The sequence below is a fragment of the Myxocyprinus asiaticus genome, chromosome 4 (genome assembly GCF_019703515.2).
Source record: "Myxocyprinus asiaticus isolate MX2 ecotype Aquarium Trade chromosome 4, UBuf_Myxa_2, whole genome shotgun sequence".
NCBI lineage: Eukaryota > Metazoa > Chordata > Actinopteri > Cypriniformes > Catostomidae > Myxocyprinus > Myxocyprinus asiaticus.
In genome coordinates, this window is record NC_059347.1 from 45748745 (window position 1) to 45774016 (window position 25272).

Consider the following 25272-nt stretch of genomic DNA (forward strand, 5'->3'; position numbering starts at 1 on the left):
TTAAGGTGAATTATTTAAATTTGTTAATATTTCTTTTTTTATTTTTATTATTATTATTATTATTATTATTAATTTGAAGTCAACTTGAGGCCCCCTAGTGGGTCCCGGCCACCTGGTTGAGAACCGCTGTGCTAGATAGAATAAACTGTATTGCCCATGCTGATTGCACTAAGTACTGTAGGTGGCGGTATACACCAACGGTATGTTGCTCGCCATTAAATTACCGAAGAAGAAGAAGAAGAAGAAGAAGAAGAAGAAGGAGTTACGACATTGTCGTAAAAAGACGTGACGCTAAGGACTCCTGTTGTCCACGGCGGTCCTTTTATTTATAATGTTAGAAACTCGATTAAATCGCAGTGTTCTCCTTCATAAAGTTACATTCGTTTTATAGTAGCACAGAAAGTCTCAGTTTACTCTGCGCTTGTGTTTGTATTTTAATAACAAAGGACGATAATGACGTAAACAGTCAGGCTCGTTTTCGGTTTTAATGAAGATTTGTTCAGCTTAGACAGTTAAAGTTCAATTAAAACAGATTTTAGTACAAACTCTCAGTTTGTGAGAGTCAAGAGAGATTAAAGCGGATACTGTAACTCGTGTTTTGTAGTGCGACCAGTGTTAAAGTTTCTCTGCAGCAGTGAGAGGTTAGTTTATTGACCACACAGAATCTGTGTTCCCTGTATCTGTATACAAACTGCGATCTTCCATCGTTTCTTCTGTTCAACGAAATGACGGACGGGGACGACGACGTGCCGCTCATTCTGACCTGGGACGATGCGACCAGCGGGCTACTGCAGGACGATGAAAGTGCGTATATGTGTGCTTATCACTACATACTTCAGATGATGCTTCACATGCATTGATGTTAGGTCACCTGCTGCCTAACCTGCAGTTTCAGTGGTGACAGAGCAGGACTGAGATCTGAGGATCAGCTCAAAGAATCAAACCATATACATATATATGGTTTACCAGTGCAGATCTTTATATATATATATATATATATATATATATATATATATATATATATATATATATTTTTTTTTTATTATTTATTATTTTTATTTTATTTATTTTTTTTATTTTTTTTTAAATAACTTTTGTCATTTTAACCAGTGCAGATCTTTAAACATTAAGCAATTAGTACTTGTCTAGAGGTGTCAAGTGTGACTCAGCCAGTACCCAACAGAGCCACTCATAATGACCTGTCACTGGCTTTTTTCTCATGGGTCTGACCTATCAGATACTAAAGGGCATCAGAGCAAATGTAGTTAGTTTAGTGTGGACAAAGTGTGTTACTCGCTCTCACAGGGATGTTGATTACCCGGCTTTTCTGAGATACGATAGAGCCTGGTCTACATTAAACCTGATATTTAATATTAATTCTTCTTGAATATGACCAGGTATTTCTGTCTGGGACCTCCATTATGTCAATGGGGGTGGGAGGAGAAGCCATGATCAAGAGTTACAAACACTGACTCTAGAGGGCGCTGTAGTCTTGAAAACATTTTGTAATGGTTGGCTCAAAAATGATGTTTCCCTGGGAATCTATTTGTACATATTTTCTCCATAGGTGTCATTTATGGTGGAGACGTGTCCTAACCACATTATAAAAGTATGTCTTATGTTCAGAATGTAAAAAATCGTGCAGCAGGGATGCATCAAACACAGAGGGAATTTTCTTTTTGTTAGCGTGTGTCATAATGAATGGTGATATCAGCATGGGAGTTTTAAGTTTTTAAGATTTTGCTACAGTTGACATTAGTGGTGGTGGATCATGTTATAGGGCGGCAATGTTCTCTTCACAGCACTCAACTCTACTTCTTTGTCGCTCATCCACAGTCCAGTCTCTGTTCCGGTGATCTCACAAAATTAAATGCAACCAAATGCTGTCATTAGTTTATTTATTCTCACTACCCATAAAACTACAAAATTCAAGACACCAGAAACTTTCATATTCAAATATTATGCCTTTCCAAAAGCCCAGTTTACTCAAGCTACTGTGATATCCTGTTTTTACCATCACTTTAAGAGTGAAGTATCCCCAACCCCACTGGTCATGTGTTTAAGTGTCCACCACAGCAGCATACCTTCCTTTGTACCACAAACACACACCTACACAGACACAGAGGCAGAGGAGTTAAAATGCTTTGTCAGCCTTATGACGGAAACCACACTGTTTGTGGCCCCCTCCTCACTCCCACCCTGCACATTCACCAACCATGACCTTGTGTCAAAGCTGTTTGGTAGTGATGAGAGCTGCAAGTCTGAAGCATTTGAGGAGCTGAGTGGGAAACTTTGGAGCTCTTTTTTGTTTATTTGTTTGTTTTCTTTTTTTACATTTAGGACATTCCTTTAGTTAGCCATGGACATTCTTCAAGAAAATAAGTTATAAGAGTCAGTCTCCTCCTCCCCCTCTTTTTGGTTCCAGGACAGAGAAGGGTTCTGTCTCTTATTTTTGGGAGAAGAAAAAGCTGAACCGAAAATTAGAAGCCTTCACTTCCTCATGGTGCATCAAACTGCTGCCTCAAAATGTTTTTTGTTGTCATAGTGAAGATTGTGAGAATTGTTTAGAAATTTTAATTATGAGTTTGCCATTTATTTCTATGTATTTGAAGGAAGGCTGGATCTTTCTGCGTTACATGGAACTGGACCTGAATAGAAACCTGCTATCAATGCCCTCTGTCTCTTTCTCTCTAGTTCCCCCAGGAGCTTTTTGATCTGACAGAGCAAGCCAACACTGTTATTGTCTTGTGCGTACTCAGTGAGAGCTGTTTACAGACAGCTGTGAGTATCTGAACGTTTTTATTTTTTTAAGGTATTTAGTAACTCACACAATCAGCATCTGTTTGTCTTTGCCAAATTAAAAGCTCTGAGCTGAGCTGTGATTTAATTCCTGCAATATTAAATTGCATTTGGCAGTGGACCGAGAATATATTGAAAGGGTATCAGTAAATATTTATTGCTTATAGAGAAGTGATGGCAAGTATGGATAATAAAAAAAAATTAATTGAAACTTTCTACTTCCCTCGGTGAATGAATCATGTATTTCTGGGGAAAGAAATGCACTAAACTGCAATAAAATGGCCTAAATATATCCGTGACAGAGAGGATATCACACAGAAAATAGGAGGTGACACAGAAGAGGACTGAAACAGAAATGATGGGGGATGCCTGGAAAAGGGACTAGAATCAGGGGAAGCTACTCCAAGGATCTACAGGACATTGTCGCTGTTTTTGGGACCAGTGCTTAAGAAAATCCACTGGAAATTAGATTCTACTGCTGGGTTATACTGTGATCTGTGAACCATCAGTGCCGTTTCCTGCCCACACTTCCAGAGAGAGGGGAAAAGTCCAGGGTGGAAGGCAGATATATATTCCTAAAATATATTTTGTCTGACTTAAGTAAATCTTTTTGGAATAATAAGCTGTTTTTTATTTGACAGTGAAATGTCTGGAATGCTGAGCTCAGTGTTTGGGAACCAATTTAAATTGGGATTTTAATTTTAGTTTCTTTTCAGCTTTTCAAATTAGAATTTTTGAATCAATATTTGAATCTTGTTTCAGTGAATGAAAGCTGCCCTAATTTAATTTGTCACATTGATCTGCCAAGATTTGTCTACTCTGCTAATGCACTGACTTTTTTTTTAATGTGCTGGAGAAGACTTTATGGAGTGGTTCGACTATCCCGTCATCAATACAAGATCTCGGACAAAAATTAATCCAACTCTGGATGGAAATAAATGTTGTGACATTGCATAAGGTTGTTGAAACAATGCCACAACGAATGTGCACTGTAATCAAAGCTAAATGTGGTCCAACGAAATACTAGAGTATGCAACTTTTGTTTTGGCCAGGCAGTGCAGTTAAAAAAAAAAAAAAAAATGGCTAGTGGAAAAAAACAACAACATCTTGTTAAACAGAAAATAGATTTTTTTTGTATGTTGAAATCATGTAAATGTTCTTTTTCTTTCACACACAGATGGGGTAGGAAATTATGATATTGTAAATAATGTCGCCATTCCAACCGCAGGAGCAGCAGATCCAAGGGGCCAGAATTCTCTGTGTCAGAGCTGGGAAATGAACTACCAAGAAGCAGCAATATACCTGCAGGTCATCGTTTACACATTCACACACACAATGAGCCAGTAAAATAGATGCAGATTATATCAAGCACACACTCAGGGCTAAAAATTCTCCCCTTTATATTTGTTTGTATGTTTGTCCTCAGGAGGGAGAGAATAACGACAAGTTTTTTACACATCCACGGAATGCCCAAGCACTCAGAGCCTACCTGTTTGCTCATAATCATCTCTTCTATGTGATGGAGCTGCTGACTGCTGTGTTACTCATGCTGCTGTCTCTCTCTGAAGCTCCTGCTGTCCCCTTCCTTCGTCTGGACGTCTATGTATGTGTCTTTTACTTTTATTCACATGTATTTGTGATTGTGAGTGTGTGCTCTTGTTTTTAAATTTGTTTGTATGCTTGTGCATAGCATACAAGACTTACAGTATACTTGTATATATATATGTGTGTGTGTGTATTTCTGTTCCTCTCAGGTCCATGCTACACTGGAGTTGTTGGCATTGGTGTTGGTGGCCTTTGAATTGTGTATGAAGCTCCGATGGCTTGGGTTTCATACCTTTATACGACATAAGAGGACCATGGTGAAGGTGTGTGTTTTGTTTATAATAGACCCCATACTAGGGGTGAAATGGTATGATATTTTCACGGTATGAAAACCGTCACAAAAAATACCACGGTATCACGGTATTGAGGTGCATTGATAATATTTTTGCAGTTTAATATTTGGTTATGAAATATTTCTGATAAACACACAGAGAAATATTTCAGTTATATAACCAATTCTTGAACTTTATTTTGGATGTCTTCAACTCTAATCCTTTAACTTTTGATCTTGAACATCAGGACACTCTCTTATCTGACATGGTAAAACAAATAAAAGAAAAAATCACATGTAAAACAATAGTTATACACTGTATTGCCAAAAGTATTCGCTCATCTGCCTTTAGACACATATGAACTTAAGTGACATCCCATTCTTAATCCATAGGGTTTAATATGATGTCGGCCCACCCTTTGCAGCTATAACAGCTTCAACTGTTCTGGGAAGATTTTCCACAAGGTTTAGGAGTGTGTTTATGGGAATTTTTGACCATTCTTCCAGAAGCGCATTTGTGAGGTCAGACACTGATGTTGGACGAGAAGGCCTGGCTCGCAGTCTTCGCTCTAATTCATCCCAAAGGTGCTCTATCGGGTTGAGGTCAGGACTCTGTGCAGGCCAGTCAAGTTCTTCCACACCAAACTCGCTTATCCATGTCTTTATGGACCTTGCTTTGTGCACTGGTGTGCAGTCATGTTGGAACAGGAAGGGGCCATCCCCAAACTGTTCCCACAAAGTTGGGAGCATGGAATTGTCCAAAATCTCTTGGTATGCTGAAGCATTCAGAGTTCCTTTTACTGGAACTAAGGGGCCAAGCCCAGCTCCTGAAAAACAACCCCACACCATAATCCACCCTCCACCAAACTTCACAGTTGGCACAATGCAGTCAGACAAGTACCGTTCTCCTGGCAACCGCCAAACCCAGACTTGTCCATCAGATTGCCAGATGGAGAAGCGTGATTCATCACTCCAGAGAACGCGTCTCCACTGCTCTAGAGTCCAGTGGCGGCGTGCTTTACACCACTGCATCCGACGCTTTGCATTGCACTTGGTGATGTATGGCTTGGATGCAGCTGCTCGGCCATGGAAACCCATTCCATGAAGCTCTCTACGCACTGTTCTTGAGCTAATCTGAAGGCCACATGAACTTTGGAGTTCTGTAGCGATTGACTCTGCAGAAAGTTGGCGACCTCTGCGCACTATGCGCCTCAGCATCCGCTGACCCCGCTCTGTCATTTTACGTGGCCTACCACTTCGTGGCTGAGTTGCTGTCATTCCCAATCGCTTCCACTTTGTTATAATACCACTGACAGTTGACTGTGGAATATTTAGTAGCGAGGAAATTTCATGACTGGACTTGTTGCACAGGTGGCATCCTATCACAGTACCACGCTGGAATTCACTGAGCTCCTGAGAGCGGCCCATTCTTTCACAAATGTTTGTAGAAGCAGTCTGCATGCCTAGGTGCTTCATTTTATACACCTGTGGCCATGGAAGTGATTGGAACACCTGAATTCAATTATTTGGATGGGTGAGCGAATACTTTTGGCAATATAGTGTATGAATGTAACTACAAATATTATGTTATTGTTATTTTAAATATTTTTGAAATTGTAATAATTTGTAATGATTATTGCCAAGGTTAACACTTTTGATATGCATTTGTATGCATTCAGTAATTTGTTCCAGTTGTGATTGTTTAATTCTAAACTATACATACTGAAAATATATTATTCATTTGCAGTTTATTTATTGGCATTTTGTCCAGTACTGTCTATTTTCTGCCACAGTTTCACTGTCAGTTTCCTGCATGCATATTGTCAATGTCAATTTCCTGCACACCAAAAACCATGCACTTTGTAAACCCTATTTCGTGCTATGTTTTACAAAAAACAACATTTATATATATATATATATATATATATATGTACACACACAGTACTAAGCAAAAGTTTTAGGCACATGTGAAAAATGTTGCATAGTGAGGATGTCTTCAAAAATATTGACATAAATAGTTTTCATTTATCACTTAATGTCATACAAAGTCCAGTAAACATAAAAAAAAAGCTAAATCAATATTCGGTGTGACCACCTTTGCCTTCAACAGCACCAATTCTCCTAGGTACACCTGGATACAGTTTTTCTTGGTTGTTGGCAGATAGGATGTTCCAAGCTTCTTGGAGAATTCGCCACAGTTCTTCTATTTAGGCTGTCTTAATTGCTTCTGTCTCTTTATGTAATCTCAGACTGACACGATGTTCAGTGGGGGGCTTTGTGGGGACCATGACATATGTTGCAGGGCTCCCTGTTCTTCTATTCTAATCTTTTCTATTTGCAAAATTAATGTTTGGGAGTCTAACATTTATATTTCCTATTGACACACTAAAGCTGAAGATATAAATAACCATCTTAAGACAAATGCTTTTGTGAAACATCTTATGTGCCTAAGACTTTTGCACATTACTGTGTGTGTGTGTGTGTGTGTGTGTGTGTGTGTGTATATATATATATATATATTTATATACACACACACACTGACTGCCAAAAGTTTTGAATAATATACAGATTTTGCTCTTATGGAAAGAAATTGATACTTTTATTCACCAAAGTGGCATTCAACTGATCACAATGTATAGGACATTAATAACATGAAAATATACTATTACAATTGTAAAAAACATTTCAGAACTTCTTCAGAGAGTTCTTATCAAAAAATGCTCCACGTGCAGCAATGACAGCTTTGCAGATCCTTGGCATTCTAGCTGTCAGTTTGTCCAGATGCTCAGGTGACATTTCACCCCACACTTCCTGTAGCACTTGCCATAGATGTGGCTCTCTTGTCGGGCACTTCTCCCGCACCTTACAGTCTAGCTGATCCCACAAATGCTCAATGTGGTTAAGATCCATAACACTCTTTTCCAATTATCTGTTGTCCAATGTCTGTTTCTTTGCCCACTCTAACCTTTTCTTTTTGTTTTTCTGTTTCAAAAGTGGCTTTTTCTTTGCAATTCTTCCCATAAGGCCTGCACCCCTGAGTCTTCTCTTTACTGTTGTACATGAAATGTGTTAAGCGGGTAGAATTCAATTAAGCTGTCAGCTGAGGACATGTGACCTCAAATGTGAGGTGTCTTTCTCAAACTAGAGACTCTGATGTACTTATCCTCTTGTTTAGTTGTATATTTGGCCTTCCACATCTCTTTCTGTCCTTGTTAGTGCCAGTTGTCCTTTGTCTTTGAAGACTGTAGTGTACACCTTTTTATGAAATCTTCAGTTTTTTGGCAATTTCAAGCATTGTATAGCCTTTATTCCTCAAAATAATGATTGACTGATGAGTTTCTAGAGAAAGCTGTTTCTTTTTTGCCATTTTAGACCTAATATTGACCTTAAGACATGCCAGTCTGTTGCATACTGTGGCAACTCAAAAACAAACACAAAGACAATGTTAAGCTTAATTTAACAAATCAAATAGCTTTCAACTGTGTTTGGCAAGTGATTTTCTAGTACCAAATTAGCAATTTAGCATGATTACTCAAGGATAAGGTGTTGGAGTGATGGCTGCTGGAAATGGGGCCTGTCTAGATTTGATCAAAAAGTACTTTTTTCAAATAGTGATGGTGCTGTTTTTTACATCGGTAATGTCTTGACTATACTTTGTGATCAGCTGAATGCCACTTAGGTGAAAACAGCAAAATCTGTACATTATTCCAAACTTTTGGCTGCCAGTGTATACACACACACACACACACACACATATATATATATATTATGTGTGTATTAGTAGTAGTATCAAACACATTGTTGGCCTACTGTTGCGCTGAAAAAACAGTTGGCACTTGGTAATGTTGAACGAGTGCTTAAATCCGTTTACTGCATTTGTGAATGTGACAGAAAGCATAAGCATAACTTTAACCTACCTAGTCATTACAAATCATGTAAAACTACATAGAATCTGGTGTTTTTATGAAACAGGGGCTATAATTTGTTATCCTGTATACTGTATTTCCACTTACATTCATCTCCGCAAATTCCGTGGGATGGTGCTCACAGAGATGGTGCAATTTTCCTGCTTGAGTCTATACTTTTTGCGACAAACTTCACAGACTGGGTAATCATCAGCATTGATGGTGCCTCGTGGGTCTTTAACATACCAAAGTAATCCCATACAGAGGACTTCAACCGATTTGTCGGTGGAAATAAAGGTTCAGGCTTGGACATGTCTGTATAATGCGCTCGTGCTGCACTCCTGCTGCGCTCCACTCGTGTCACACTTCTGATGTGCTCATGATTGTATTGTCAGATTTTATTGCTGATTTGAAATATGTTCTTTGATCGTTATCTTGACCAACTGTATTTGAGATTTTGGTTTTCTCCATTCAAGTAGATAGGAGCTGCACTGGCGTGACTGGAAATAGCCTCCCGAGAGCATTCCAAAGATGGCTGGCAGTGGACTGACTTGCTAGAATGACTTTGGTGACTGTCGAATGTAACATGAGGAAGGCGCAATTCAAAGATTTATTTTATCTCACCAAGTTTATATGATGCTGTGTAAATGTCTCTTAATTAAACTGATTTACTTTTTAGAAAAGTTCTGAAAAAATCTGTCTTTATATTTATGCAATACCGTCAATGAAAAAAATGTCAACGGTATGATAACCGTCCGTTTTAAAACCGAGGTGTATTGTGAAACCTTGAAACCGTTACATCCCTACCCCATACAAAGTCTTTTGTTTGATTTATCACCATACAAAGTCTCATTGCAAGATGTGATAAAGTCAGTGTGTGTTCTCGGGTACACTGTCTACATGTTGCACCAATTAGTTTCTGTAAATGTGCATTTATTTGGTGGTTTAGAGTTTAGTTTGTATGTGTTAAAGTATTAGTTTACCCAAAAATGAAAATACTCTCATCATTTACTCTTATGCCATCCCAGATGTTTGACTTTCATCTGCAGAACACAAATGATGATTTTTAGAAGAATTTCTTAGCTCTGTAGGTCCATACAATGTATGTGAATGGGTGCCAAAATTTTGAAGCTCCAAAATATACATAAGGGCAACATAAAAATACTCCAGATGACTCTGGTGGTTTAATTCCATATCTCCAGAAGCGATATGACAGGTGTGGTTGAGAAACAGATCAATATTTAAGTCTTTTTTTTCTATTAATTGTACCCCCTGCTCAGTCTGTCATCTCCCTGCTCATCTCAACTTCACTTTCACATTCTTCTTATATTTTTAGTGATTGACATTCTTCATGCATATTGCCACCTATTGGGCAGGAAGGAGAATTTATGATAAAAAATGACTTAAAAATTGATCAGTTTCTCACCCACACCTATCATATCGTGTCTGAAGATATGGATTTAAACACTGGAGTCTTATGGAATACTTTTATGCTACCTTTATGTGGATTTTGGAGCTTTAAAATATTGGTACCCATTCACTTGCATTGTATGGATCTACAGAGCTGAAATATTCTTCTAAAAATCTTAATTTCTATTCTGCAGAAGAAAGAAAGCCATACACATCTGGGATGCCAGGAGGTAGAGTAAATAATGAGAAAATTTTCATTTTTGGATAAACTATCTCTTTGTGTCATAAACATCAGTAAGTGCATAAGTGTATGTTTCTATTTGATTTACATTGATATTCATTGATAGTCACAGAAATTCAGCTCAATAATCCTTGAATCCTCTGATTTTGTGTGCGTTCCAGACCTGTGTCCTGTTTATTCAGTTCATAGAGGCGATTGTGGTCTTAGTTCGGCAGACGTCCCACCTGCGAGTAACGAGAGCCCTGCGGCCGATCTTTCTGGTGGACTGCCGTTACTGTGGAGCTGTGCGAAGGCATGTAACCATCTGATATATTTAATTCTGTTTATGCAGAGCCCTAGTACACAAATTAAGACAGTCTCATAGCAGCTTTGCAAAGTGTCAGGCCTAAATATGCTCCAAAGGCCATTTTAAAAAACAATGTTAAAAACAATGTTTTTTAGTATTATTGCATACATAATCTTAATGTGTAATAATTCTAATAAATCTAGATAGAGCAGTCAGTTTTGGATTCTAAAATGTGATTAGCTTGTTGATGTTGGTGGAAGAATTATATGCTGTTATTTGGCGGAATATTGTGTATTGTGATTATTGTTATTATTGATACAGGTAATTGTTTATTTATAAAAATGTATTATCATATTGCTGTTGCAGTGATTTTATATAAGCAATAAGCCACTTGAAACACACTTAACCACAGTAAAATAACTGTAAAAATCACTGTCTTGAATGGCATGTTAAAGGAATAGTTCACCCAAAAATTTAAATTCTCTCATTTTCTCACCCGCATGCCATCCCAGATGTGTGTGACTTTCTGTCTTCTGCTGAAGACAAACTAAGAATTTTTAGAAGAATATCTCAGCTATGTTGGTCCTCACAATGCGAATGGAGGTCCAAAAAGCACATAAAGGCAGCATAAAAGTAATCCATATGACTCCAGTGGTTAAATCCATATCTTCTGAAGCGATATGATAGGATGGGGTGAGAAACAGATACATTTTTAAGTTCTTTTCCAATGTAAATGTACAGTTTAACTTCCACATTCTTGTGTGGAAGTGACTTTCATATTTAGCCACCTACTGGTTGCGGCAGTTCAAAGGTGGAGATTTACAGTAAAAAGGGAAATTGATCTGTTTCTAGCCCTCACCTACATTTTACTTCATATGGTATGGATTAAACCACTGCCTTCATGTGCTTTATGGACATTCTGAGTTCTGGTCACCATTCACTTGCATTGCGAGGACCAACAGCTGAAATATTTTTCAAAAAATCTTTGTTTGTGTTCTGCAGAAGACAGAAAGTCATACACATCTGGGATGGCATGAGGGTGAGTAAATGATGAGAGAATTTTCATTTCTGGGTGAACTATCCCTTAAATTCAATTGATGTGCAGTCACAGGCTCGCAGCTCTGAATGTGCCTCATCCAATCATATTTTAGGACCAGAACTATCCGTTTTGTAATATATAATATTCTGACACTCTGTCTGTTTCTGTCCTCCCTCAGAAACCTGAGGCAGATATTTCAGTCCCTTCCACCCTTCATTGATATTCTCCTGCTCCTGCTTTTCTTCATGGTTATTTTTGCCATACTAGGATTCTGTCTGTTCTCAGCCAACACGGCTGACACTGTTAGTACATAACTCTTACACTTACTTATGTGTTCCACATTTTCCTCCCACACAGACATGCACACAAACTCATAGATGCTTTTCTTTCTTTCTAGTATTTTAAAACACTGGAGGACAGCATTGTGAGTCTATTCGTCCTTCTGACCACCGCAAAGTGAGTAAGCATTCTGGTGCACACATCCTGGGGAAAACAACTTGACTGTCAATCTCAATGGGGTTGTGCGGTTCTTCCTTTTTTCTTTTCAATAGTTTTCCAGACGTGATGATGCCAGCATATTCAAAGAATCGTTGGTCATGCATTTTCTTCATTGTCTATCTGTCCATCGAGCTCTACTTCATCATGAATCTGGTCTGTAATCAACATCAGATCTACTACTTTTAACAAGATTTCAGATGCACGGTAACTTTGGAAATATTATAATTAGCTGCCTTTCAGCATTAGTGGTCAGACAAACACCCTTAAAGATGCACCCTTCCACAATGTCTTGACATGATAAAGTGATGTGATGAAAGGGATCTCTTCCATATTAATCAGAATTTATGTACAAACAAGCAAAAACGAGCGTCATGACATTCTGTTGATCGCTTGGTTTCTATTTTTGCAGCATTGCATCGTCCAAAATCCTGCTTCTCAAAATTGTACATTAAAACATCAAATATGTTCTGACTGGCTGTGATTGTGCTGCATTGAGCAACATATACACGTTCAGTGATAAAGTTCAAATTTCTTGTCACTGGAATCTTATCGCATCATGTTTGGTTTGGACTACTCATTTAAAAAATATCAAAATGGACTCCCTCAAATAACGAACACCTGGCCTAAAATTACAAACTCTTTTAAACATTAAGCAAAAAACACTGCAATGATAAACAAACACTCTCAAACCGTAAATGCCCATATCCAATAAACAGCAAATACCATCAATGGCTACCCCTTTCTGTTGACTAAACACAAAGTCACTTCATGGGCTTAACAGTGTGTTGCTTCAGCAACTACAGCTTGTCCTTTTGAAGCAATACTTGTTAATTTTGTTGTACATTCCTGTAGTATTTTTTTTAATTATTTATTTATTTTTTTACTTCACAGCTCCTGGCGGTTGTTTTTGACACTTTTAATGGAGTTGAGAAGATGAAGTTTAAATCTCTGCTACTACACAAGCGATCTGCCATTGAGCATGCATTCCAGCTGCTGGTTAGTCGACAGGTGAGCTTTGAGAGATTTTCACAGCTCACACACATTCTTGCACAGAAATGCTGAATTTTGGTTGTGTATGTGGGTGTATGTAATATGTGTGTATGTTTCTGCTTGTTTGTTTGTGTGTGTGTGTGTGTTTTTTTTTTTTTTTTTTTAGAGGCCAGATGGAGTGTCTCTGAAACAGTTTGATGGACTGATGCGATTCTATCGTCCACAAATGTCTGCACGGGATCGTTTCCTTACCTTTAAAGCCCTCAACCAGTCAGGCGCAACCATGTTGAGGTGCATACACACAATTGCAAACATGCACACTCTTTCTATTATTTTAATGGATGTTCTGAAAAGGTTTTTTTGTGCTTCTGTTTCAGCCTTCAGGACTTTTATAAGTTTTATGAAGTCACTGGGCTCAAATGGAAGGTCAGATTTCAGAAATAGTCAGTCATTTGATTTTAAACTAGGGTGTGTATTAACCCTACAGAGCATGAACATCTGGTCTATATGTGTGTCACAGGCTAAACGGAGTGGAGAGTACTGGTTTGATGATCTTCCTCGTACTGCATTCCTCATTTTCAAAGGTTCTTGTTATGTTATGTTATGTTATGGTATATATATATATATATATATATATATATATATATATATATATATATATATATATATATACACACACACAATATGTACTGTCTTTATTCAACTGTTCAAAATTACCAGATACTTTCATGTCTAGTTTGGGTCTACATGTCAATTTCAGCTGGCATCAATTGTTTTCTGTCATAATATTTCCTTTTTATGATTATTTAATCTTTTTATTTTTTTATTGTTTATTTTTTTTTAAACAGGAATCAATTTACTTGTAAACTCCAAAGCTTTCCAATATGCAATGTGTAAGTTAGAATCTTAACTATCTTGTGGTATTAACCTTTAGATATCAACCCTTTAAATGCAATACCTAATCAATAAAAAAATACCCCTTGAAATTCATGCATTAGCTTTGAGGTTAAAACTATTATTATTTGCATTTACACTGTATTCATTCCAATAATTTTTACTAACATATATTTATTGATTAATCTATTGCAGATCTGGTAGTAGCAACTAATGGCATCTGGATCCTAGTGGAGACAAACAAATTACATGGTATGATCTGCTTGAGTGTTGGTGTGTTGGAATTGTAAAATCACAATTCAGAAAAACTGTTAAACAAAGGAAATGGTAAAATAACTTTTTTTGAGGATGTGAACCCTATTGAATTTGGCTCTCAGGGAGCTCTTCTCTCCTCACAGAAGGGGTCTCTTGGACTCGTGTTGTCCCCCTGAGTTACATTATTTTCCTCACAAGTAGGTGTAAACTGTTTCAAAAAACTAGTGGTGAATGTAATGTCTAAATGAAAATATTTATTAAAGTTCAAAATATTAAAAACTTATTTTTTTCCTGCTGATGTCTTTCTGGGGTCTAGTTTACGGAGTTGAGGTCTTATTGAAGATCTCAGGCCTTGGTCCTATGACATATTTCAGCTCAGGATGGAACCTGTAAGTACACATAGTAACAAGTACAAACACACACACAGACTCACTAATACACACTGCCTTACCTCTGGTTATGTTTCGGTTTCCAGCTTTGATTTCTCAGTAACAGTCTTTGCCTTTCTGGGATTGATTGTTCTGGCCTTTGAAATGGAGCCATTCTACTTCATTGTGGTGTTGAGACCTCTTCAGCTTCTCCGGTGAGTGTGTATGGCTGCTGTTTTATTTGGAAAGTTGTAGTTGTTCATTTCAATAATTTCTTGTTTTTCAGAAATTCTGTTATATAATATGGGTGTTTCTTCAACTTGTGGCAGTTTCATGTCCTGGCGGTTTAATTTTATTAAAACAGATATAAACTTTTTTTTCTTGTTCTTATGACACAATGAGACTTATATGTCTCTTTAAAACTGAGTTGGATACTTTGTACCAGGCCTTCATTTATTTTTGGTTCTTTTCAAATGCCTGTGTAATTGATGTAGACCGATAAATTGGTTTTACTGATTAATCAGTTCCAATAGTTGCTTTTTTGAATGATCAGTTATTGGCAAAAATCTATGCCAATAATTGCAGATAGGTTTTTTTTTTTTTTTATTATTCCTCTTTTTTTCCTCTGTGGCCGGAGCTAAAGGATTCTGCAGTTAGTACAGCTTGGTTCTACAGTATTACAGCGGACTCTAGAGGTGAAATAAAAACAATCACTGACACCTTGTGGGGTTTTGCTGTATATAAATCTTTTATGATTGACAATATCCATATTTTTATCCTCACTTTATGCATATTTAGTTTTTTTTTTGATAATAGATAATCAAGTGTTCTAAATTGAAGCAAGGGCATGCAAAGAAAAGTGTGACTAATGTAAACGTGCCCCGTCAGCATCGTGTTTTCAACTTTGTACCATGTGAATAATAATAAACCTTATTCCTCATTAAATTATATATAAATAAATATACAGTTGTGCTCAAAACTTTGCACACCCTGGCAGAAATTATGGCATTGATTTTGAAAATATGACTGATCATGCAAAAATTAGTGTCTGTGTATAAATAGTCAGTGAGTTTGTTAGCTCTCACGTGGATGCACTGAGCAGGCTAGATACTGAGCCATGTGGAGCAGAAAAGAACTGTCAAAGGACCTGCGTAACAAGGTAATAGAATTTTATAAAGATGGAAAAGGATATAAAAAGATATCCAAAGCCTTGAAAATGCCAGTCAATACTGTTCAATCACTTAGTAAGAAGTGGAAAATTCAGGGATCTCTTGATACCAAGCCAAGGTCAGGCAGATCAAGAAAGATTTCAGCCACAACTGCCAGAAGAATTGTTCGGGATACAAAGAAAAACCCACAGGTTACCTCAGGAGAAATACAGGCTGCTCTGGAAAAAGACGGTGTGGTTGTTTCAAAGAGCACAATACAACGATACTTGAACAAAAATGAGCTGCATGGTCGAGTTGCCAGAAAGAAGACAATGCCACAAAAAAGCCCGGTTACAATATGCCTGACAACACATTGACACGCCTCACAGCTTCTGGCACACTGTAATTTGGAATGACGAGACCAAAATAGTGCTTTATGGTCACAACCATAAGTGTTATATTTGGAGAGGGGTCAGCAAGTATTGTGCTCTTTGAAACAACCACAGCGTCTTTTTCCAGAGCAGCCTGTATTTCTCCTGAGGTTACCTGTGGGTTTTTCTTTGTATCCCGAACAATTCTTCTGGCAGTTGTGGCTGAAATCTTGCTAATTGCAATTTAACAAGCCACAGGTGTGGGAAATTAACCTTTAATTGCCATTTAAACCTGTGTGTGTCACCTTGTGTGTCTGTAACAAGGCCAAACATTCAAGGGTATGTAAACTTTTGATCAGGGCCATTTGGGTGATTTCTGTTATCATTATTATTTAAAAAGGAGCCAAACAACTATGTGATAATAAATGGCTTCATATAATCACTATCCTTAATTTTTTTTTGCATGATCAGTCATATTTTCAAAATCAATGCCAAAATTTCACAATTTCTGCCAGGGTGTGCAAACTTTTGAGCACAACTGTATTGTCTGTCTGTCTATCTACTGTCATGTGACCCTTGAACATTTCTGGCTAGTGTTCAAATTCATTCAAACAACAGCGGGAGGCGCTTCATTCAAAGTGACTTCAACAAGATTGACGTTAATACAATTATCAAAATAGGGCATTATGAAAAAACAACCAAAAATGGACGCGTGAACTGCAGCAATGAAGCCAGACAGCTGGATATGTGCAATAATAACAACTGCAGCACACAACTCTGGTAAGTGAACAACATTTTTGCCAACTAATAGTAAGTTTGATTTTTTTTTTTATGCCAACCAACAGTAGAGCTTAGCTAGCTAGTTAAGTCAGAGTATTTCTTTACAGGCTCTAAAAGTGACTGTAGATCGCCCATATTATAATGAACGAAGCTGCACAAGTCATTTACATTTTGTAATTTAGCAGTTGCTTTTATCCAAAGCAACTTACAAATGAGGAACATAAACAGTTTGTCACACAAAAGTCAACATTATCTGTTGTAGTAATATAAATCTAGCGCAGAAGGAAAGTGTTTTTATATATATAATAAAAAATAAAAAAATCCTTGTAAGTCATGCGCGTACAGCATTAACAGCTTCATTGATTATAATAGGAGCGATCCAATATTCCCGACCTTTCCGGTGAGAAAATAATTATGAGCATCTAAACTACGATACACTTTCATTGCCTTTCTCGTGTAGACATGCTCAGTATCAACAACACGTCACTTCAGGCAAACATTTGATGTTCTTTGAGAAAATGTGTTTACTCAGTCTTATTTAAAGGATCCAGTAATGACACCTAACTGTTTATTTTCAGTTTTTACACATCTTTTTTTATCTGTTTTAGCTAGAATCTAAAGTACACGCTACTCTTTTTATTTTGACAGTTCTGGGTTATGAAAATGCAGCTACCAGAAATGCTTCAATGGAAGACATGCGCAGTAGGGATCTGGGGCCGGTTGCACCAGCTATACGTACGTTACAACTTAGCCTAGTTGTGGCGTAAATGGGCACTAAGTCACAATTTACGCACTACTAAATATTTGAGTGTTGCATCATTAAACTTAGGACGTAACCCTACGTACAAACTAAATATTTACGGAAGCCTTTGACCAGGAGTAACTGATGGAATAAAAAAGCAGATTCATTAATGACATAAATGAGCTCATGTTTTGCGTGACTGGCATCAGTCTTTTCGACATATATGATGATGTTGGCATTTACACTCGTTTACATTTATGAGAGAGAAAAAAAAAGCTTACTTTTAAGCAGCTCTTCAACATGAAACCGATCTAACGATGCAGTTTCCGGGGTGCTTCGCCCGGTGTCAAGTTTCAACATATGAAATATGTAAGATATTAAAATGAATAAATGTCTATTTTTCCAGCCTGTTGTATTAGTATTTATCACCCCTCATTTATTTACAGTTCCTATATATTGTTATTTAAACAGGGCAAAAATACTATTTATCAAATGTAGCTACTTTTATTACATTACATTTATTACAGCTGACAGTTATGGGTTACAAGGTTTGAACATCAACCGTAATGAGAGAAAACTGAAATGCATGGCTTTTTAATACTTCTGTGTACAAATTTGAAGGCTGTTTATTGGATAAATACAGGTAAACGTCATATTATGCGACTACGCATTACTTTACAGAGAGCTTATGACCTACTTGTTAAGTCTTGCCTTAAGAACAGGTGGTGCAACCAAATTAAGTGCTGACTTAGTTACAAACTAACTAGTAGTCACTAAGCCCTTAGTGTGAACTTTACATCCCAACTTACGTAAGAACTTACGCACAGCTGGTGCAAACCAACTGCAGTGGAAAAGCAAGCTCAGAAAAGTAAAGCGAGCAGAGTCGAGTCAAGTCAAACCGTAACGTGCAGTGGAAAAGTACCAAAAGTCTTGTGACAGGGCCCTTTGTGAAAAAGTTAACTTTCTTACTGTGGCGAGCGGGGCGGGGCCGAGTGATGACAGTGCGGTGCGAGGCCGGGATGGATTATCTCGCCCATCTGTTGGTGATTGCAGTGTTGGCAGGCAAGGGATAAAGCCGCAACCAGAGCTGCATTCGGGAGAGACACACAGAGAGAGAGAGACTCAACAAAGCTGTGTATGTGTGTGGTTGAGAGCTACTGCTGAAAAGTAGAGGGACTGCGTGGTCAGTGAGCTGAAAAGCCACTAGGGTGTGTGTTGCTGAAAAGCAATGTATGAATGGGAAGACACTGAAAAGTGTGAAAATAAATGTCTTATGTTTGGGTGTGCACTTGGCTCCCGCTTCCTTCTTCCCAAACGAGCAGAGGTCTGTTACAGTGGTGCTGAAACCCGGGATTTTGGAGGAAGACCACACTGTCCTGGAGACCTCGCTGCTGGCTCAAGAACGCGACGGTGAGGATACAGAGAGGAGCAAGAAAAGGAGAGAGCGAGAGAGAGAGAGACAGAGAGAGAGAAGAGAAAGGAGAAGAAGAAAAAAACTCGTCGGCTCCCTAACAGGCCGCCACCCGGTTCTCAGCCAGCTGGAACACCTCCGTCCTTCAAAGGGGCAAAAATGCAATTTGGAAAACACCTATGCATACCTATGTATGTGCGCTCTGGTTCTATTATTGACCCCACACTGAACATGTTACACTTGGTTTGCCCAAATATGGAATCTGACACTCTAGAGATCCAATGAGAGCGATCTGACATGATCTATGACCTGAAGGATCGAGTTTTAGTGAGATGCTCCCAGAGAAGATTGCTGCTGTCCAGTTTTCCTGAGCAACCACTGGGCAGCTCCATGATGATTCTAATTGCCTGTTTTGTATTTCTGGTCTTGAGACGCCAAGTAAAAACTGTCAAACGAGCGATCCAGAGAACAACAATAACCATTCAAGTTTTACTTGGTCTAAAATGAATTTCAGTCTCAACTTGTGCAGTTGTTGGCTGTCATAACATCTCAGAATAATTAATGATATCAACGTAACTTATCTCTGACCATCGCTTCATGTCATCTACAAGACTCTGTGAAGTATCGGCATGTTTTTTGAAATTTTTACAAATGTAATACCTTAAACATTTCATTACCCTCTAAGAATATACACCGATGCGAGTGAAAACATTGGAGGCCAGAAACTGAAAACAGTCGAATCGTGGAGCACTTCCACGTTCAGGAAAAAGATGGATAGCGATCCCTATTAGCACTAGCCATGGTAGCTTTCAGGACACTCTTTGAGGAATTTCACTGGATTTACAAATCGTATGATGTCGAGAGAGGACTTGGTTGATTCAGGATCGCCTGCTGTAAGTTGTGATATATAATTTTCTTTACTATGTGTATTTTTCATGGAGTAATAAACCAAAATGTGATGGAAATAGTGTTTTCCCTTTTTTTTTTTTTTAAAGATACATGTGGATTTCACACACTAATACTCACTGTAGTTTGGTCTCTGAATGAAACAAATTTGCCTGTTATATTCTACTAATCAAGACATTTCCAAAGATTGTTGTGATCACAAATTTGTGATTTTTTTTTTTTTTTTTTTTTAAAAACAAATTTTAATGGAACAGTTCTAATTTATCAGCAAATTTAAAAGCAGTATTTTAGAATTGGTCAGATCCGCTATATTCATTGTAAAGATAAGAGTCTAAGCTTTAAAATGACACCAACAGTATTTTGTGCAGATCAAGCAAATGGTTGAGTAATAACATAATTTGTGGACATGGTAATTATCACTTTTTATTTGTTGTCATTTTCAGTAAAGTTGTAATTTTTCCAAATTATGCAAAAAGTGTGAAAATATAATTTAATTGTATTTAGACAGAACATTTTTATTTCAGAATTGTTACACTTTTTTCTATCAATGTGGAAATGACACTGTTTCATAATTTTCATGACTTTTAGAAAAAAAAAATAATAACCTTTGGAGACACATGTACTTTACATTCAGTCTTGGACATTGTTAATAAACAAATTAAAGAAACTAGTGAGAGTATGAAAAATGTTTATACATGACATTACTTTCTGTAAGTCCACAGGGCTAAAAGTGCCCAAAGTTGAAGAAACACCCATATCTCAAATCTGCAATGCATCTTAAAAAGATTTACATGTCTTTTGGTCTTAACATTGAACCGTATTTAGTATTTATAAGATATTTTCCTTTTTTTATAGATTTTGCTAATTTTTTTCCTACCTCTTATGAAGGTTGTTTAAAATTAAGCAGCGTTATCGGAATGTTCTGGACACAATGTTTGAGCTCTTCCCACGTATGGCCAGGTACAGAAAGAAGAATCCATATCAGCTCATTACTCATACACTTAGCCTTTCTCTAACTCAGCCGTTCTCTTTCTTTCTGTAGTCTAGGTCTAACTCTCATTATCTTCTATTATTCCTTTGCCATTGTTGGAATGGAGTTTTTCGCTGATGTTGTTTATCCAAACTGCTGCAAGTAAGTGTATTTGACCAACATATAAACGTATGTCCTAGTATTTTATAAAATATGGTATATGTCCTGCTTTCTTTAACTTCCTGAGACCCGAGTGTGACTGCTGTGTGTATGTTCTCATTTGGGGACAGTAAGACCAAGATGTGAAATTTTTAATTATACCAAGCTATAGAAAGTCAGATTTAGTTTTTTAATCAAATTGTTTATGTATCCTGGAGTGTTGGTCCATATATACATGTTTTTGAGATGTTACAGACATTACAACTGATTTCTTAAAGCTGCTTTGGAACGATGTGTATTGGAAAAAGCACAAATAAAAAAACTATACAAAAAAAAATTAGTTTACTAGATTTGACTTATGTTACAGTGTTTGCTTTTTGTTTTTTTTGCTTTGGCTACAAAATCTCAATGTTCTCTCTTTGCACTGTCAAACAAGTGATATCCAGTGCTGAAGCATTTTACCAATCAGAAATGTAATGGCCAGCATCATCCAAGCCAACCATGTAAACAGAAATTCTGAATCTATGTACTGATTACCATTGTCCCATGTCTGCCAAACATGTTGAGTGGTCCATACATCTGCAGTCTGAAACTGAATTTTTGGTCGGATGCTTGGAGTAAATCCTTTTGGCTGCATAGGAAAGCAATAGGATGCTGCCTTGCTGTCTATTTAGTGAATGACTCAACCTCCAGTGTGCTGCTGTTTGTCTGCACTGGTCTCAGAACAGTTTAAAATGCACCTTATTTTCATCCAAACTCCATATTAAGCCTCTGAAAGTGTGATAATGCACAGTGAATATAAGATTTCTAATGAAAAACTAGCGCTGTTGTCCACTATAGTGGTCATTGTGGTTAACAGCGTGGCGTTTCGCGATAAATCGCTCAGATTTTTAAAATGGCATATCGGATGAAAAGAGACTAATCTTTTGACTAAAACAGGTTTCAGTGTAAAAATGTATTGGGTTTCTTGCCAGATGTAGTTTTGTTGGCATTTCTCCCAAAGACAAACTCTGCTGTTATCTACGCAGTATTGTTTTGTCACATGAATCAGTGCGACAAAAGTTTAACCCTTTACTGACAGCCCAGAGCGTCCTGAACTGAGATCAGTTGGTTTAAATTAAATTAAATTATGGACAATGTATAGCAAAGACAAAACACAATGTCAAGTCATTTTTATTTGTATAGCGTTTTTCACAACACACATTGTTTCAAAGCAGCTTTACAGGACATCATGCATTAAAAAAAAAAATTCAACTGTAATATCTATAATGGCTTACAGTGATCATTGTGTAGTTTGATTAAATATGATTGTAAAATGTGTACAGAAATTGAATAATAATTGTATTTAGAACCACTATGAGCAAGCTGAAGGTGACTGTGGCAAGTAACACAAAACTCCATAAGATGTTGGTTAATGGAGAAAAATAACCTTGGAAGAAACCAGGATCACTGTGGGGCCAATTCCCCTCTGGCTAACCAGCGTGAATATAATGCCAATATTAGTTATTTGTGTGCAGTCCAAGTCATGGTTTTAAATTTGTAAATTAAGAGTTAAGGTCCAGTGTTTTTAAAATATAAATAAAAAAAAAAAAAAAAAAAAAAAATATATATATATATATATATATATATATATATATATATATATATATATATATATATATATATATATATATATATATATATATTAACTTTAAGATTAATGACTCATTTCTTTGAAGTCCATCCTGGATTAACTGCAGAAGTTCACATAGATGCATTGTCCTTTGTTAGTTGGCTGAGGAAGGCTTTTGTTGGCAATTAAATGATAGCCAATGTATTCCATTTCAAGAGTGTAGTCCAACAATACACAAAGGTGATGCAGGCAGAGATAAATGATGGGGTGCATCACAGTTCAACCTGCAGGTCATTTTGGTGAGGTTCGGTGGGGTCCATCCTAAGTCAAGGTTCAGGCAGTGGCATATGAAGTATCCAATGTCTTACAGTTAGGGTTGGCATCAGTTCATCCTCTGAAGTAAAAAAAAAACTGAAGTGATGTCTGGCTAACACCAGCTGTAGTTTGTCATCGTCTCTTAGTGACACATAGCAGTGGAGGCCGACACCAAGCAGGAATGGAGCTGAATCCCGAGGTTGAGACATGGAAACAAATATAATAATATTAGCGTAGATGCCATTCAATTTTATGCGGAGTTATAGATCATGATGGATGTTTCTAGACCTAACTAAAGCAGCCTAATTGTGAGTTGATGGATAAATTAGGTGTATGCCTGGCTAAATAGATGAGTCTTTAATCTAGAATTAAACTGAGTGAGTGTGTCTGCATCCCGAACACTGTTAAGGAGACTATTCCATAGTTTAGGAGCCAAATAGGAAAAGGATCTACCTCCTTTTGTGGATTTTGATATTCTTGGAATTATTAACAAGCCAGAATTTTGTGATCGTAATGAACGTGACAGAATATAGCGTGTCAGAAGGTCACTTAAATACTGTGGAGCTAGACTGTTGAAGGCTTTGTATGTAGTTAACACAATTTTAAAATGAATACAAAATTGAACAGGTAGCCAATGTAACGATGATAAAATTGGGCTAATATGATCATATTTCTTGGTTATAGTCAACACTCTGGCAGCTGCAATTTGAACCAATTTAAGTTTATTTATTGAACTTGCTGGACATCCTCCCAGTAATGCTTTACAATAAGCTAGTCTTGAGGTCATAAATGCATGAATTAATTTTTCGGCATCAGCAACAGAGAGCATGTGTCGTAATTTAGCAATATTTCTCAGGTGGAAGAATGCTGTTCTACAAACATTGGAAATTTGATTTTCAAAAGACAAATTGGTATCAAATATAACACCTAAGTTCTTTGCAGATGTAGACGACGTAACAGTACATCCATCGAGAGTCAGATTATATTTTGGCAGCTTATTTTTAGAGCTTTTTGGTCCAATCATTAGTACCTCTGTTTTGTCGGAATTGAGTAGAAGGACATTTCTGGCCATCCAATTTTTGATTTCATTGATACACTGCTAATATGGAAAATTGTGAATTTTCGTTGGGCTTAGAAGAAAAATAAAGTTGGGTATCATTGGCATAACAGTGGAAACCTATTCCATGATTCCTGATGATAATATCTCCCGGGGGAAGCATGTATAAGGAGAAAAGCAAAGGTCCTAAAACTGATCCCTGTGGCACTCCATACTTTATTTTTGTTTGATTTGACAATTCCTCATTTATACATACAATGTGGTAGCAGTCTGGTAAATAGGACATAAACCATGTTAATGCCAGTCCACTAATGCCAACATAATTCTCCAGCCTATTCAAGAGAATGTCGTGAGCTATTGTGTCGAAGGCAGCACTAAGATCTAAAAGCTCTAGAAGAGAAATGCAGCCGCGATCAGATGATAAGAGCAAGTCATTTGTAACTCTGATAAGTGCAGTCTCTGTACTGTGTTGGGGCCTAAATCCTGACTGAAATTGTTCATATATTCCATTTCTCTGTAGAAATGAACATAGTTGAGAGGACACTATCTTTTCTAGTATTTTCAACATAAATGGTAGATTTGAAATCGGTCTGTAATTAGCCAATTCTCTAGAATCAAGCTGTGGCTTCTTAATAAGTGGTTTGATAACTGCCATTTTAAAGTTTCTTGGGACATGTCTTAAGAATAGTGAGGAGTTAATAATATTAAGAAGAGGTTCTGAGATTACTGGGAATACCTCTTTTAAGAGCTTAGTTGGTATTGGATTTAACATATGTGATGTGGATTTAGATTTTTTGATAAGTTTTGTTAGCTCTTCATGACCTATGACAGCGAAGGATTGAAGTTGATCATGAGCAAAATTACGAGACTGTTTTCTGAGGTGCTGTGACAGTTGTCCACGCAGAGACACTAGATAACCTAAACAGGCTGAACCCATTTCTATAAATGTGATTTATACTGATTAAGCATGGCATTTATTTGTGTATGCATGTGTGTAATGGTATGTTCTCTGTCTTTCAAAGCACTAGCAATGTTGCTGACTCGTATCGTCAGATTAATGTAACCTTTGGCAATGGGACAAAGCTGGAGGAGGGATATTACTATCTCAATAACTTTAATAACATCCTGAGCAGCTTTGGTATGTGCATGCAGACACACAGAACCATTCTAATATAGATACTCAATCTTCTCTCTTTAGTAATCTTGAGTATATAGCTTTGTGTTGTTTGTAACTGAGGAG

The 25272-nt window shown here is 37.2% G+C and overlaps 1 protein-coding gene across 9 annotated transcripts in view; it reads left to right on the forward strand.

Moving 5' to 3' along the window:
• The first annotated feature begins 266 nt into the window (after window positions 1-266).
• Window positions 267-25272, forward strand: part of LOC127431993 (two pore channel protein 1-like) — a 28857-nt gene continuing 3851 nt past the window's right edge. Inside the window, exons 1-21 of one of the 9 annotated variants that reach the window (XM_051682746.1) lie at window positions 267-804; window positions 2695-2781; window positions 3977-4107; window positions 4226-4402; window positions 4554-4667; window positions 10393-10523; window positions 11735-11858; window positions 11954-12012; window positions 12108-12207; window positions 12946-13062; window positions 13211-13335; window positions 13422-13470; window positions 13565-13628; window positions 13893-13937; window positions 14134-14190; window positions 14316-14390; window positions 14510-14582; window positions 14669-14776; window positions 20808-20879; window positions 20962-21051; window positions 25055-25170. In XM_051682746.1, coding sequence (XP_051538706.1) covers window positions 4075-4107; window positions 4226-4402; window positions 4554-4667; window positions 10393-10523; window positions 11735-11858; window positions 11954-12012; window positions 12108-12207; window positions 12946-13062; window positions 13211-13335; window positions 13422-13470; window positions 13565-13628; window positions 13893-13937; window positions 14134-14190; window positions 14316-14390; window positions 14510-14582; window positions 14669-14776; window positions 20808-20879; window positions 20962-21051; window positions 25055-25170 — 1729 coding nt within the window. In that variant the 5' untranslated portion in view covers window positions 267-804; window positions 2695-2781; window positions 3977-4074. Of the gene's footprint in view, window positions 805-2694; window positions 2782-3976; window positions 4108-4225; window positions 4403-4553; window positions 4668-9056; window positions 9149-10392; window positions 10524-11734; window positions 11859-11953; window positions 12013-12107; window positions 12208-12945; window positions 13063-13210; window positions 13336-13421; window positions 13471-13564; window positions 13629-13892; window positions 13938-14133; window positions 14191-14315; window positions 14391-14509; window positions 14583-14668; window positions 14777-20807; window positions 20880-20961; window positions 21052-25054; window positions 25171-25272 lie in introns of those variants that run through there. The other 8 variants (XM_051682756.1, XM_051682709.1, XM_051682717.1 and 5 more) reach the window with 8 other exon arrangements.